The sequence below is a fragment of the Populus alba genome, chromosome 4, assembly GCF_005239225.2.
Source record: "Populus alba chromosome 4, ASM523922v2, whole genome shotgun sequence".
Lineage (NCBI taxonomy): Eukaryota > Viridiplantae > Streptophyta > Magnoliopsida > Malpighiales > Salicaceae > Populus > Populus alba.
The window spans coordinates 6,864,471-6,877,306 of NC_133287.1; the positions used below are offsets into that span (position 1 = coordinate 6,864,471).

The 12,836-nt window shown below is 35.9% G+C and overlaps 2 protein-coding genes across 2 annotated transcripts; one reads left to right on the top strand and one right to left on the bottom strand.

Annotated features, from left to right (window-relative positions):
- Positions 1 to 867: 867 nt before the first annotated feature.
- On the bottom strand, positions 868 to 6,190 carry LOC118030323 (uncharacterized). The gene is made up of 9 exons (XM_035034379.2): positions 5,641 to 6,190; positions 4,991 to 5,085; positions 4,517 to 4,596; positions 3,806 to 3,847; positions 3,586 to 3,713; positions 3,010 to 3,190; positions 2,677 to 2,855; positions 1,562 to 1,765; positions 868 to 1,478 (listed from the first exon to the last, which is right to left on the bottom strand). Exons 1-9 carry the CDS (start codon positions 6,090 to 6,092, stop codon positions 1,187 to 1,189), a joined length of 1,653 nt encoding a protein of 550 aa, XP_034890270.1. The 5' UTR covers positions 6,093 to 6,190; the 3' UTR covers positions 868 to 1,186.
- Positions 6,191 to 7,198: 1,008 nt separating this feature from the next.
- LOC118030325 (dnaJ protein ERDJ2A) lies at positions 7,199 to 12,836 on the top strand. The gene is made up of 11 exons (XM_035034381.2): positions 7,199 to 7,334; positions 7,432 to 7,659; positions 7,741 to 7,836; positions 7,950 to 8,070; positions 8,195 to 8,301; positions 8,415 to 8,632; positions 9,260 to 9,437; positions 9,530 to 9,649; positions 10,618 to 10,704; positions 11,347 to 11,457; positions 11,844 to 12,836. The coding sequence occupies exons 2-11, from the start codon at positions 7,474 to 7,476 to the stop codon at positions 12,675 to 12,677; spliced, it is 2,058 nt and encodes a 685-aa protein (XP_034890272.1). The 5' UTR covers positions 7,199 to 7,334; positions 7,432 to 7,473; the 3' UTR covers positions 12,678 to 12,836.

Sequence of the window (12,836 nt, forward strand, 5' to 3'; positions counted from 1 at the left end):
AATAACGGTTTGTTTTTTTGAAGTGTTTTTTGTTTTGAAAATATGTTAAAATAATATTTTTTTTTATTTTTTTTAAAATTTATTTTTGACATTAGCACATCAAAATAATTTAAAAATATCAAAAAATTTATTTTATTTTGTTTTTTATAAAAATATTTTTCACCTACAAAAACAACTACACATGTGTTTAATAATGTGAAAATTACGTTTAAACTGATAAGATGTCGGATGATTTTGACATCTTCATTTCATCACCGTTAAAAAATGTGTGTCAAAACTATAATAAAGCAAAAAAATGTATGAATTTGAAGCCTTTTCAGCCAAAATGTGAAAGGATCGGTGAGCAATATGACACTCTTAGGCTTAGACACTGTTTGCTCATTATTTTTTGTCATTATGAATCTGGTTACCAGAAATGGAACGGAGCCATTTTTGGTGGTCTTGAATCACAAATGAAGATCAAGTAAGAGATCTTCACCTATATTGCTTTGTTCAAGTTCACCTGATCAGCAAGTGTTTAATCTCAAGTTGATACATGGGCGGGACTAAGCGCAGGGCTTTTCATGTCCAGGTTTCTGCTCCATTTCTCCCCATGAGATAACCTCGTCCAATCCCATATGCTCAATGCAAGGTTCATATGGATCATTCTTGCACAAACCTTTCTCAGAAATCCTGTTCTCTCATCTCATGGCAGCACATCAAGTTTCGGGGTTCATATTCTAACACAACTTGCACAAACTTGGAGCCAGACGAAACTCTTGGCTGCAGCTGACAGTCACTTAATTTTCCTCCATTGCTAAAGCTGATGAACACTAGATTACATGAGAGAACAAGTGACACTCAACAGGCCACCGAGGACAGAAGTAATTGGAAAAAGAAATCTAAGTTTTAGAAGAATTACTGTCTCAAAATTTCAAGCCACTAGACAAAACCAGCTCACCTGACAGATGGTCTGCATCAAATTACACAAGTTAACTTTTGACAACATTAGGACTGCATAATGCACACTGACGCATCAGTAATAACAGACTCTGTGAGGAGCTGGCCGACATATGACTTGTTAAACAATGCACTATCAATTTTACAATTTACATCTTTCTTTCACTCTGGTTAAAAGAAATTATGCAATTCACGCCAAAGAAGCCTTTTTTTTTGTGGTGGCTCTTCAGTTATTTTCTCCACGGACTCATCGAGGGGAACCTGTCTTTGCCATGCCTGAATAGTAATCACCCACATTTGCAACAAATAGTGGATCCCTATCTTCGACTTTGTACTCACCACTACTGTTGCTAATACCACTGTCATTTGCCTGATCTGTGTGCTCCAGCTCTTTGGTCAAATCTTCCATAGTCTTCTTCACACTAGCTTTGCTCAATTGTCCTGCATCTCCAGTTGAGACACCAACCATTGTAACCTTTGGAAGAAAAGGATTAGACTCTAAATTCTGTTTCAAAAAGTCCCTTGATGGGGCTTCCTTTCTGCAAAAAAGGAAAATGTGACAAGTGTGAGAGAACATAAGGAATGCATATGTTAGTGTCACATGGTTCAGCGTATGTGGCACCTTGTGTCTGGTTCCCTTTCAGATTTGCCCAGTGTTTTCGACCATGGATGACCAAACCAATCTCCAAATGGCAACCGCAGATCTTTTCTCTGTACATGATTGGTTACCTTGTCTTTTAATTTATGTTCTGAAGCGCTATCATCTGTTTTACAGTTGGCAAGGCAGCTAGTTGACTCTGATGCTCTTTGTAAAGAAGATGCACTCCTGCAACAAAATAAACAAATTGTTGCAAAGCATATATTACAATTCAATAATGGGATTTCTACAGAAAAGCAAATCAAGAAAAGAACCCACATTTCAGTTTCAGAGAATAAAAGAGAACAGATAAATAAGGTAATTGTCAATTGCCAAATTTTGTATCACGTAAATCTACAGCCTGTCTGGTCACCTTACACCTTCCTTTGGAACTCACAAAAAACAAAGACTAGTTTATCTCATTTCATAAAGGCAGCGTAATATCAATTTTCTATTTCTTTCTTTGTGTAAGTTGTTTTACTTTGAGAATTGCATCAGTCATCCTTTCAGACTCTTCAATGTTCAGAGAGAAGTAAGAGTTCAATTCACTCAATAGCAATGTAATCTGAACACAGGAAAGAAAGTCGGGTCAAGAGATTTGCTGGCTATTATTTGTGACTGCATTTTTACAATCAATAGTACTCTCCCCACTATGAACAAGTTTAATCCACTAGATGTCGAGTGGAACTCTTTCAACTAATATTTCATCTTCAGTATACAGGAAATCATGCCTGTCAAAAGATGGTAAAATTTTAGAAATTCCAGTTCACACACTCAAAAACCATTATTTGTTTCTCTATGATATTTGATCTGGAATGTACACCTGTCAGAAAGCAGGAGTAGTGGAAATCTGAAAGAATTCACATACGCACACAAATGAACAAAACAGAAGAAACACTTGAGTTTTTTACATCATCACCTTCATGCACAGGCATTGCAAATTTACAATTCTGTCAAGCAGAGTAAATTGATAGGTTGATTTATTTTTTTGCCGTCAAATTCATTTGTCATGAAAATCTTGTGGGTTTCAAGGAGTTGGCAATGAATATATCATACACTATAAGCAAAACACAAATGAGTTGAAAAAAGAATGGGAATACCTTCTCTCAAATGAATCAACCAAGTATGGAAATTTCGGTTGAATGCCAGTGGCTTTTCTCAACCACCTATTACCAAGAAGTACTTTGTCAACAGCATAAAGAAGTTGAATTTCTGCGGCCTTTGAAATTACACTTAGAGGTATTGCAGGATGCCCCATCTCATCCAGCACTTCCTGAACCTATTAAATTAAAACAACTGTTAAAAAATACCACCATAACTTATGCACACATATCGAATCCCAAAAGCACCCACATTGCCCACATGAATCTGTTGTTTCACAGGCATTATGACTAGACAGAGCATCATAAATTTTAGACTAACAAGGTTAGTACCTCTGGTGGCTCCAATAGGCTGTCTCCCATTTCTTCAATCACTTCTGCGGAAACATTATCATCAATCACATCACGTCGGCGTTGCATGTGCCGGGTTTGAATTAAAGCATGGAAATGCTGATCAACAGACTCCTCAAGAATGTTATCCAGCATGTTTTTATCGAAGAAGTATGGAGTATACCTGATTAGCAGATTAAACACAGAAAAGTGAAAACTTGAATATTCCTGCAGATGTAAGAAAAATAAACAGCGAGTTTACACAAATGGGAATGCAACAAGGAGACCAGTCATTTGTGAGAAACTAGGACAAGCATCCTTAGATTATGATTCTCATATTTTTATATTGAAAGGCAAACGAGAGTTACATAAAGAAGCAGAGAAGGAAACTAATAAAGGCTGACAAGGTCAACATCCCAAACTAAAAGGTGATAAAGATTAATCTAACTACAAAATTCACATCTATGCAAGCCCCAATTGGAGAGAAGATCAAGATCGAGATCGAGAAATTAAGATAAAAGATGATTTCAATCCATGAACCAGACTTTTTTTTTTTCATACAAGAGAATCAATACACACCACTTAATCCCGTCTTTGGTAGCTATTGCAATATCTAAATTTTGTGCGCTGAAAACAGGAACTCCATCAACCCTCCTGCTGCCATCGCTATGTGGAATAGTCTTGAGAATTTGGTGTGCTGCCTTGACCTGTGAGAGCAGAAATCAGATAAAAACAGAATTATGAATATATCACAAAAAATACAAATTTGTGAATACCATGTGGTCTGACCAGATGGTACCTGCTTCTCATTTGGAACAAACTGAAATAGTTGAGGTTTCTCCTGCATAACACAAAGCAAAATAAAAGGTGGATTATTCCAGAAAATGAGATGATATTAGAAATATGAATAGGATCGCAAAATTTGAATTTTCTCAAGGAAAATAAGTGCGTGTAAGTTTTGCAACTAAAACTAATAATTGCATATTTTGAAAAAATAACTACATGAATCAGCATCCACCACATCCTAGTAATTTGGATTGGCTGTGAATAAAAGGCAGCACTAAAACTCTGCAAGCATGCTCAATCAAATCACAGCAAGAAAAAAAGAAACACTTGGACTGCTATAGAAGTAGAGCATCACAGGTTAACCAGTTGCTAGACTCTCTAGATTTGAACGGCATCCATATGCTGCTGTAACACTTAAAATTTATAGAAGTAGAGCATCACAAGTTAATAAGTTTGAAGCAAAAGGATAGCAAGTTATAACATCATGAAACACCTCAGTGAAAGTGAAGAAACTGAACTGAGTTAAACTTCATATGTGACATGCATGAATCTAAAGAGTGAATTACTGAATGCATGTTTTGAGAATAAAAAAGAAAGGAAAGAAACAAACTGTCAAAAATAGGTTCCAATGTGATATCACAACTTGGCTGCATACCTAATAAAAGATAAAGACTATCCATCTAACTAAGTGAGTAGCATAAATCTTACTAAGTGAGTAGCATACCTTGAAGTGTTCATATGCTAAGTCAAGACGACAAGCACCCACCACACCACTTGGAATATTCAGCCGTTTAACATAAGCAACTTGAAGCACAAACCAATTCAGAATGCAAGTTACTTATAGCTTGCAAAATAAATCAGCGTACTGAATAACAGTACTCACAAAGACTGTGTAAAACAAAAGGACAATAGCATGCATAAATGTATCTTGAATCACAATGCAAGAAGTTATTTTATTGTAAGTTAAATTAAACAAGCCCTTTCTATTGCATGCAACTTATGCTCATGTAAGCACTAATGGCTCTAACCATGATTAACATCCATAGTAATAGATATGTGAATTTTGGGGTATTAATTTCTACTAAGGTCCACATAAGAGAAGAAAAAAAGAGTGGTTTCCAAAAATCAGGAATAATATTCGAGTCTTTTCCTACCCAGGAAAAGATATATAAGGTTATAAAGCAATTTTCAATCATACCTGCATCACCTAAATCCATGAAGAAACGAAACACAGGACCATTCCTCTCACTCTTGGTAACCATTGCAAATATCTTCTTAAGCCACTCCGGTGTCCTGGCCAGTAAAGAATACCAATCAAATATAGGATAGCAGCACAAGCCAAATCTTACGAAACTGACTGAATTTCAAAAAAGAGAGTATGACGCATGTATCAAGCTAACATCAAACACAAGTATCAGCTTATCAACAACAAACCATTCTACAATTTACCAACTAAACAAAACTGACAAACCAAGCCAAAATTAACTAACAAATGTCAAGGTTTTATGCTGGCTGTCATCCTACGACAACCCTCCTCCTATATCCAGGCTTGGGGCTGGCTATTCTAACCTAAGCTAGCATAGGCAGAGTTCCACTAGACCAATTAACATTAAAAGACGTCCTTACTTACACCAGCCAGTTCCAATTCTACCTAATATTAATACATAAATCATTCTCTCTCAGCTTAGCAAGTTACTATAACAACTCAAGCTTGAAACTTTTGACGGTCCCATGTTCAAATTCCTCAAATCCAAGACAAAATTATAAGCCAAGTTAACACATTGAATCAGCTAAGCTAAAAAGGAAATAGCAGTCCAAACCAATGTGAAGTAAGGCAAAAGGAGAGACCTTTTGGAAATGAAGGGAACATCAAAATGAGTAGAAACGGCCATGAGACCAGTCCCTGAAAGGTCACACATGCTAAAAACCTGTCCTACAAAAGCAGGCCCACCACCTTTTCCATTAGAATTTACCCTTCCAATCCTGACTGCTGATGGAAACCCGGGATTTGACTCGGCAGAAGATAACCCTTTTACTGTGGCTGATGATGATTTTGAAGGGGAGACTGAGCCAGGCTGAGTTGACTCGAAGAGAGAGGGAGTGGATTGAGTGAGTGGAAGAGGGGAGGTGGGAAGTTGGAAAGGGATGCAAATTTTGGATTGTGGTAGTGGTGGTGGTAAAGGTGGGGTTTTGTGAGGAGAGAGAAGGGAGACTAGGGATTTGGTTGTGGAGTTGAGGAAGGTGGATAGCTGGTGGTGGTGGTTCTGGTGTTGCGATGGTGGTTCTGGTGGTGAAGGCATGGTGGCGGGGTGGGTCAGGGCCTCAAGGGGAAGAGGAGGGAGTGGTGGTTTTGTTGGATGACTCAGGATTTTATATTTTGAGAGATTTTCCTTCTTCCTCTGTAAAATATTTACTTTGAAAACAAATTAAAGACAAATTGTTTTCCAAAGAAAAAAAAAATTAAAACTTTATAAAGTTTTACTAAATTATACTTTAGTCCCTTAATTTTTATTTTTTAAATTATTTGTAAAATTAGACTCTAGTTTCTATCAGCTTGCATAGAAAATGTTTTATTTTTATAGGAACCTCTAGAGACGTATTATTTTTGTGATTTTTCAAATAAAAATATATATTTTTCTTAAATTAGCAGCTGATTTTATTTTAGAAAATAAAAAAAACAGTCAATAATATAATTAAAGCATTAATTTCATTACCAAAAAAAAAAAATTAGTAGTGTAGAAAATTACCCATAGTAAGTTACACCATCACCCATGCAAAGTTTTAAAATATTTATTTTGGCTCTTATAATTTAAACTTTTCCTACACTAATCTATTTTAATATTTCTAAAAAAATTTAATTTAGTTTTTTTTCATTAAATAACTGATAAAAAGTAGTATTATAGAGTCGAAATCTATTTAAACTTTTAATTTTTTTTTCCATTCCAACTTTTTTTCCGCAAGTATCTTAATAAATATAGAAAATTGGAAGAAAAAAAATTAAAAATAAGTAAAAAACATAAAAAATGAAAGAAAAATATTTTTTAAATGTACACTTCTTCTTTTTTTTTTTTGTTTTCTTTTTAAATAAAATGTATTGTAAATCAATTTAAATGTTTACTTCAACTATTTTTTTTTAAAATTTAAATGATTTCACTAATGCACATCTCATTTTAATTATGTATATTCAAGAAAATAAAACTTTCTAAATACTATCTCTAAGTTGGATATTTCATTGAATTTGATTAGTTATCAAACAATCAAGGGCTATATTAAAACTTCTTGCAAATATTAAGACCAACAGCAAGAAATTTCAAACTATAAAAACCTAGATAAAATACTTTATCCAAAATAAAAAACATATATATCTAGTGAGAAATCTAACCCCACAAATATAACTTCTCGAAAGGGCAAAACGGTAAAGCCACCCATCCGTTAACTAACGTCACTCTCTGCTGCCTTCTCTGGATCTCACAGAAATAATAAAACCCCCAAAACAAAATAAAAATCTCTCTCGCTCTCTCTCTCTCTCTCTCAATTTCACGGTATATATATAAAATATTTAATTTTTCAATTTCTGAGCTTCGAATCCTATTAATTTGTTGTTACTGATGGATGATTTTTGTGTTGTGTTGTTTTCAGGGTTTATAGAGGAGGTGAATTAGTTAAAATAATTAATTAATTATGGCGGCATCGGAGGAAAACAGTGCATTGTTTCCGATATTTATCATAACAATAATGGCGATACCTTTGGTGCCATATACAGTGATGAAACTATGCCGTGCCGCGTCGAAAAAGAGTAAGATTATTCATTGTAATTGCTCTGAGTGTTTGCGGTCTGGCAAGTATCGGAAATCTATTTTCAAAAGGGTGAGTTACTCAGTGAATTAGCAAATTTGTGTTTTTTTTTTAGGGTTATTGGGCTGTAATTGATGATTGTTGTTTTGGCAGATTTCGAAGTTTTCGACTTGGAGTAACTTGACGTTGATATTGCTTTGGGTTGTGATGATATTTTTGGTGTTTTACATTAAGAATATGAGCCGTGAGGTGATTGTTTGGAATTGACAAGTTGTTGCTGTTTAGTTTTTGTTTTAGGTTTCAGGGAGTTGGGGTTTCGTATGTGGGATTTGATAAGTTTTTTTTTTCCTTGTTTTGATTAGATTCAAGTTTTCGACCCGTTCGTTATTCTGGGACTGGAGCCTGGTGCTTCGGATTCGGAAATAAAGAAGAACTATAGGAGACTTTCTATTCAGTACCATCCCGATAAAAATCCAGATCCAGGTTGATGATTGTGTTTTAGTCTTTTTGGTTACATTCAGTTTATGTTTATTTTGGCATGAAAGACTGAGGTTTGTGAGGAGCAGCATGTGCTTATAACTGTTTTCTTTACATTTTACTTTTTCAGAGGCCAACAAATATTTTGTGGAGTTCATAACAAAAGCTTATCAAGCTCTGACTGATCCAATATCCCGTGAGAATTATGAGAAATATGGTCATCCCGATGGTAGACAGGTGATGTTCTGCTGCTTCTAGAAGAAAGAACACGGATTTGCCTTCAAATGTATTTCTTGAAATAATTCACAATTTTTTTTTTTTGAAATTAATGTTCATAGAGTTTCTTTCAGGGATTCAAAATGGGCATAGCTCTTCCTCAATTTTTACTTGATATTGATGGGGCATCCGGTGGAATACTTCTACTTTGGATTGTTGGTGTTTGTATACTCTTGCCATTGGTCATAGCTGTAATATATCTTTCAAGGTCGGCCAAATATACTGGAAATTATGTCATGCACCAGACTCTGTCTGCGTACTATTACTTCATGAAGCCGTCTTTGGCGTCAAGGTAATTCAGACTATTTGGTAATTATTTTAATGAAGTAAACATCATATTGAATATTTAAGTAATTAATAGATATTGTATAAGCAACTTTTCATCTGTAAGCAAGAGCACATGTACCTTTTTTTTTATCCCTGACTCTTACTTGCTAGAAGACCATTGCAATCTGTGGCCTTATTTATGTAAAATGGACAGATTCCTACCTACATTGTGCCAATTTTGGTGGTTCAATTCCATTTCACCAGCAGTTCTCTGTAATCACAGTTGATATCACAAAGTTTCCCAGCTCCTCAATTTAAATGCCTTCTCTAAAGTTGAAACCCTAGCTACTATATATTAGTTGTAGCTTTTAAAATTATTCTATCAAGAAATTAGAGAATAATCATAATCTCTGTTTGATTATGATTGTCCAAGTGAATTTTACGAAATTTCATCTTAACCATGCCAGGACACATTGATCATTGCATTTTTTTCCTGTTTTTTTCCTTCATTTTGAAGTATCCAGTTCCAATATCCTTGTCTTCGTAAGGGTTCAGACATGCATCTTTGTCCTTCCTAATATGATGCCTTGCACTCAACATCTTTGAGTATATTGGTTGCTTATTATGCTTATTCTATGTCTTGATCATACAGTAAAGTAATGGAAGTCTTCATTAAGGCTGCTGAGTATATGGAATCTCCTATTCGTAGGACTGACAATGAACCACTTCAGAAGCTGTTTATATCCGTCAGGAGTGAATTGAATCTAGACCTCAAGAACATTAAGCAAGAGCAGGCTAAGTTTTGGAAGCAGCATCCTGCGTTAGTTAAGGTAGCCTGTTTTCCAGATTGTGATATAAGGAGCGATCTGAGCATTGAATTTCAATGAAGTTCATCAACTTACTATTCTTCATTTCTGTTCAGACAGAGTTGTTAATCCAGGCTCAGTTAAATCGGGAATCAGCAGACTTGCCACCAGCTTTGTTAGGAGATTTCAGACGTGTACTAGAACTTGCACCTCGCCTTCTTGAAGAATTGATGAAGGTAGCCTTACATTCAGTGTTTCATCCTTGAAGTTGATTTTGGGAACTGGAAAAATGAAGGAATTATTCTGTTGGGTCATTGATAAATGTGACCCTTTGCATATGTTATATAGCCCACAACCTTGTCTTTGCATGAGGCAAGAGGTGGTATCAAGTGCAAACTACAGAGTGTTTCCACATGGATGCAGAATAAAACTTTCATTGTAATTTGGAAACTATTTAAAACCACATTTTGGCATGTTTGTGAAGTGGTCAATAGAAAGTTTATTTTTAGTAGAACTTGGATGGGTGTGCCTTTCTTTGAGACTTATTTTTTACTTAGGCGATGAATGTATCCCATTAAGATATTAGATTTCTATTCTTCATGGTTGAAGACTAGAAGTACTCTTGTTAATGTTGTATAGAGTAATAGATTGATATTGGAGTGTCTGTGTGTGTTTGAGGGATTACCTTTTACTTGAATTAATTAGTTACTGATGTATAAGAGATGCACTTGAAAAGTTGATAGAATAAGAAACAGTTTCAGTGATTAAATCCAAGGGTGCTGGCCTGGTGTCCATGAAGGATCACCTTTTACTTGAATTAATTAGTTACCGATGTATAAGAGATGCATTGAAAAGTTGATAGTATAAGAAACAGTTTCAGTGATTATATCCAAGGGTGCTGGCCTGGTGTCCATGAAGGAGGACTTTACTAATCTCACTTATATTACTTGGTAATGTTTATGCGGCTCCTATTGAGATGGTAAACAGCCTAAGAAAGGTGCTATTACCTTGTAAAGTTATATTGGCCAAAGTAGAAGAGATGAAGTGAAGCCAGTTGGCTCTTTCACTGTTTGTTACCTTTTCAAATACAGTAGCTTCTTATGTGTAATTCTGCAGATATTTTCCGTTGACAAGTCTTTCCTTTTACGCTGTTAGCCATTCGCTAAGTTTTTTACAGAATACTAATTCTTTACTCTTTATCCAGATGGCTGTTATACCACGAACTTCCCAGGGACATGGATGGCTGAGACCTGCAACTGGGGTTGTTGAACTCTCTCAATGTATTATTCAGGTGTTGATTTCACTCTATTTACTGGTTATGGATAGTTGGAGCCTAGAAAAACCTCTTACAAATATCACAGATAAAGAAGTCCATAATATTCACATCATTTAGTTATTAGACTTTCATGGTTTCCCCTATAGTGATTTTAGTTCTTTTATGTCTAGAATTCATGGAAACCAAAACATGTTTGTGCCCCTCTTTTCTCATCATGCACTGTCGCTTTCCTCAAATACTCATCTTCATTTGACATAAACTTTTTTCCATCCCTTTTGAGAATATTTTAACATACATGCTTGCATAGCTACTTTCTCAGTTTCCAGTTGTATGTAAATCTTGGTAGTTGTATTGTCAGTGCACTAGTCTCAACTAGACTTCAATTTGACTGTCTCTATTGGAATCTAGTCACACATAACTTGAGAAACCTGTTATCATGCTTCTTTTCACATGTCTCTTCGAAAACCTGATTGCTCTTTTGTTCTGCTGTTAATATGTAATTGCAAAGAATTGTGAATATTCTGTATTCTTCTTTTGTTCTCATCTTTGCTAACCACTACCATATGATGCTAACATGTGTTGGATGGTTTACATGTTTTCTTCTATTCTACCGATAACTGATGATTGACATGATTCATTGGTTAACTGTGTGATCAGGCTGTTCCTCTCAGTGCAAGGAAGGCAACAGGTGGGTCCACAGAAGGGATTGCACCCTTTTTGCAGCTGCCACATTTTACTGAGAGTGTTGTCAAGAAGATAGCACGCAAGGTAGCTGGACAAGATTATTTGTCGTAATTAGACTACAATGATTTAATGAACCTTTAGCTAGCTGTGAATGAGGACTACGCTTTCTCCTTATACTTTTCTTGCTGCCCACCCTTGAGTTCTTTAGACAGTAAAGAAATATTCAACCTCTGAAGCATCATGTATGAAGCATTAGTCCTTCATTTATTGTGATTATATACTCATCAAGTTCTGTCTGCATGGTTAGCATAATTGACTTTAATAATGGAAATATGCTGATATACTGTACCTTATTTCTCTCTGGTCCAGATGAACTATCTCTTTAAATTGAAAATAATCTTCAATTGTCTTTAGTTCTTGGTGTCCTTTTTTCTGATTTTTGTCTCATGAGCTTTGCCTTCTGATTGCAGAAAGTGAGAACATTTGAGGATTTTCATGACATGACTCTGCAAGAGCGCGCAGAGGTGCTTCAGCAAGTAGCTGGATTTTCCTCAGCTGAAGTACAAGATGTTGAAATGGTATTGGAAATGATGCCTTCTGTAACAGTCGAGGTTAGATGTGAGACTGAAGGTGAAGAGGGGATACAAGAGGGTGACATTGTTACTTTACATGCTTGGATAACACTCAAACGTGCTAATGGCCTAGTCGGTGCACTTCCCCATGCACCCAGCTTCCCATTTCACAAGGAAGAAAATTTCTGGTTTCTGCTTGCAGATGCGGCCTCAAATGATGTTTGGTTTTCCCAAAAGGTAAATTTTATGGATGAAGCTGCAGCTATAACTGGTGCTTCCAAGACAATTGAGGATACAATGGAGGGTTCAGGAGCAAGTGTTAGAGAGACTAGTGCAGCGGTTAGAGAAGCAGTAGAGAAGGTGCGGGGTGGCTCTAGGTTAGTGATGGGCAAGTTCCCTGCCCCAGCAGAGGGCAATTACAATTTGACCTGTTACTGCTTGTGCGACTCCTGGATCGGTTGTGACAAGAAGACGAGCAAGAAGGTTAAAGTTCTGAAACGAACACGGGCTGGCACTCGGGGTGGTTTGGTATCTGAAGAAGGACTCATTGCAGAGGATGGAATTGAGGAGGAAGAGGAGAATGAAGAAGAAGAGTATGACGATGATTATGAGAGTGAGTATAGCGAAGACGAGGAAGATGAAAAGGATACGAAAAAGAAGGGCCTCGTTGCCAATGGCAAAGTGCAGAAAAAAGGCTCAAGCTCAGAGAGTTCAGGTTCAGACGAGGAATGAGATACATTATTTTGATTGTCAATGAATAAAACATAAGCTTTTTTTTCTTAAAAAAAATTATATCGTGGAAGAACTTTACAGCTGCTGTAGTGATACTATCTGTCTCCCTTCTAACTCGGCGACAGGATTTTTCCATATATTCTATACTACATTGATATA

Excerpts from the sequence above, each read along its gene's own strand:
- LOC118030323 (XM_035034379.2), bottom strand. The coding sequence starts at position 6,092 with ATGCCTTCACCACCAGAACCACCATCGCAACACCAGAACCACCACCAC. Across the intron at positions 3,848-4,516 it reads TAGCATATGAACACTTCAAG|GAGAAACCTCAACTATTTCA; the intron begins GTATGCTACTCA and ends TGTGTTATGCAG. Across the intron at positions 3,191-3,585 it reads ACCAAAGACGGGATTAAGTG|GTATACTCCATACTTCTTCG; the intron begins GTGTGTATTGAT and ends TCTGCTAATCAG.
- LOC118030325 (XM_035034381.2), top strand. The coding sequence starts at position 7,474 with ATGGCGGCATCGGAGGAAAACAGTGCATTGTTTCCGATATTTATCATA. Across the intron at positions 9,438-9,529 it reads AGCATCCTGCGTTAGTTAAG|ACAGAGTTGTTAATCCAGGC; the intron begins GTAGCCTGTTTT and ends ATTTCTGTTCAG. Across the intron at positions 11,458-11,843 it reads TCAAGAAGATAGCACGCAAG|AAAGTGAGAACATTTGAGGA; the intron begins GTAGCTGGACAA and ends TTCTGATTGCAG.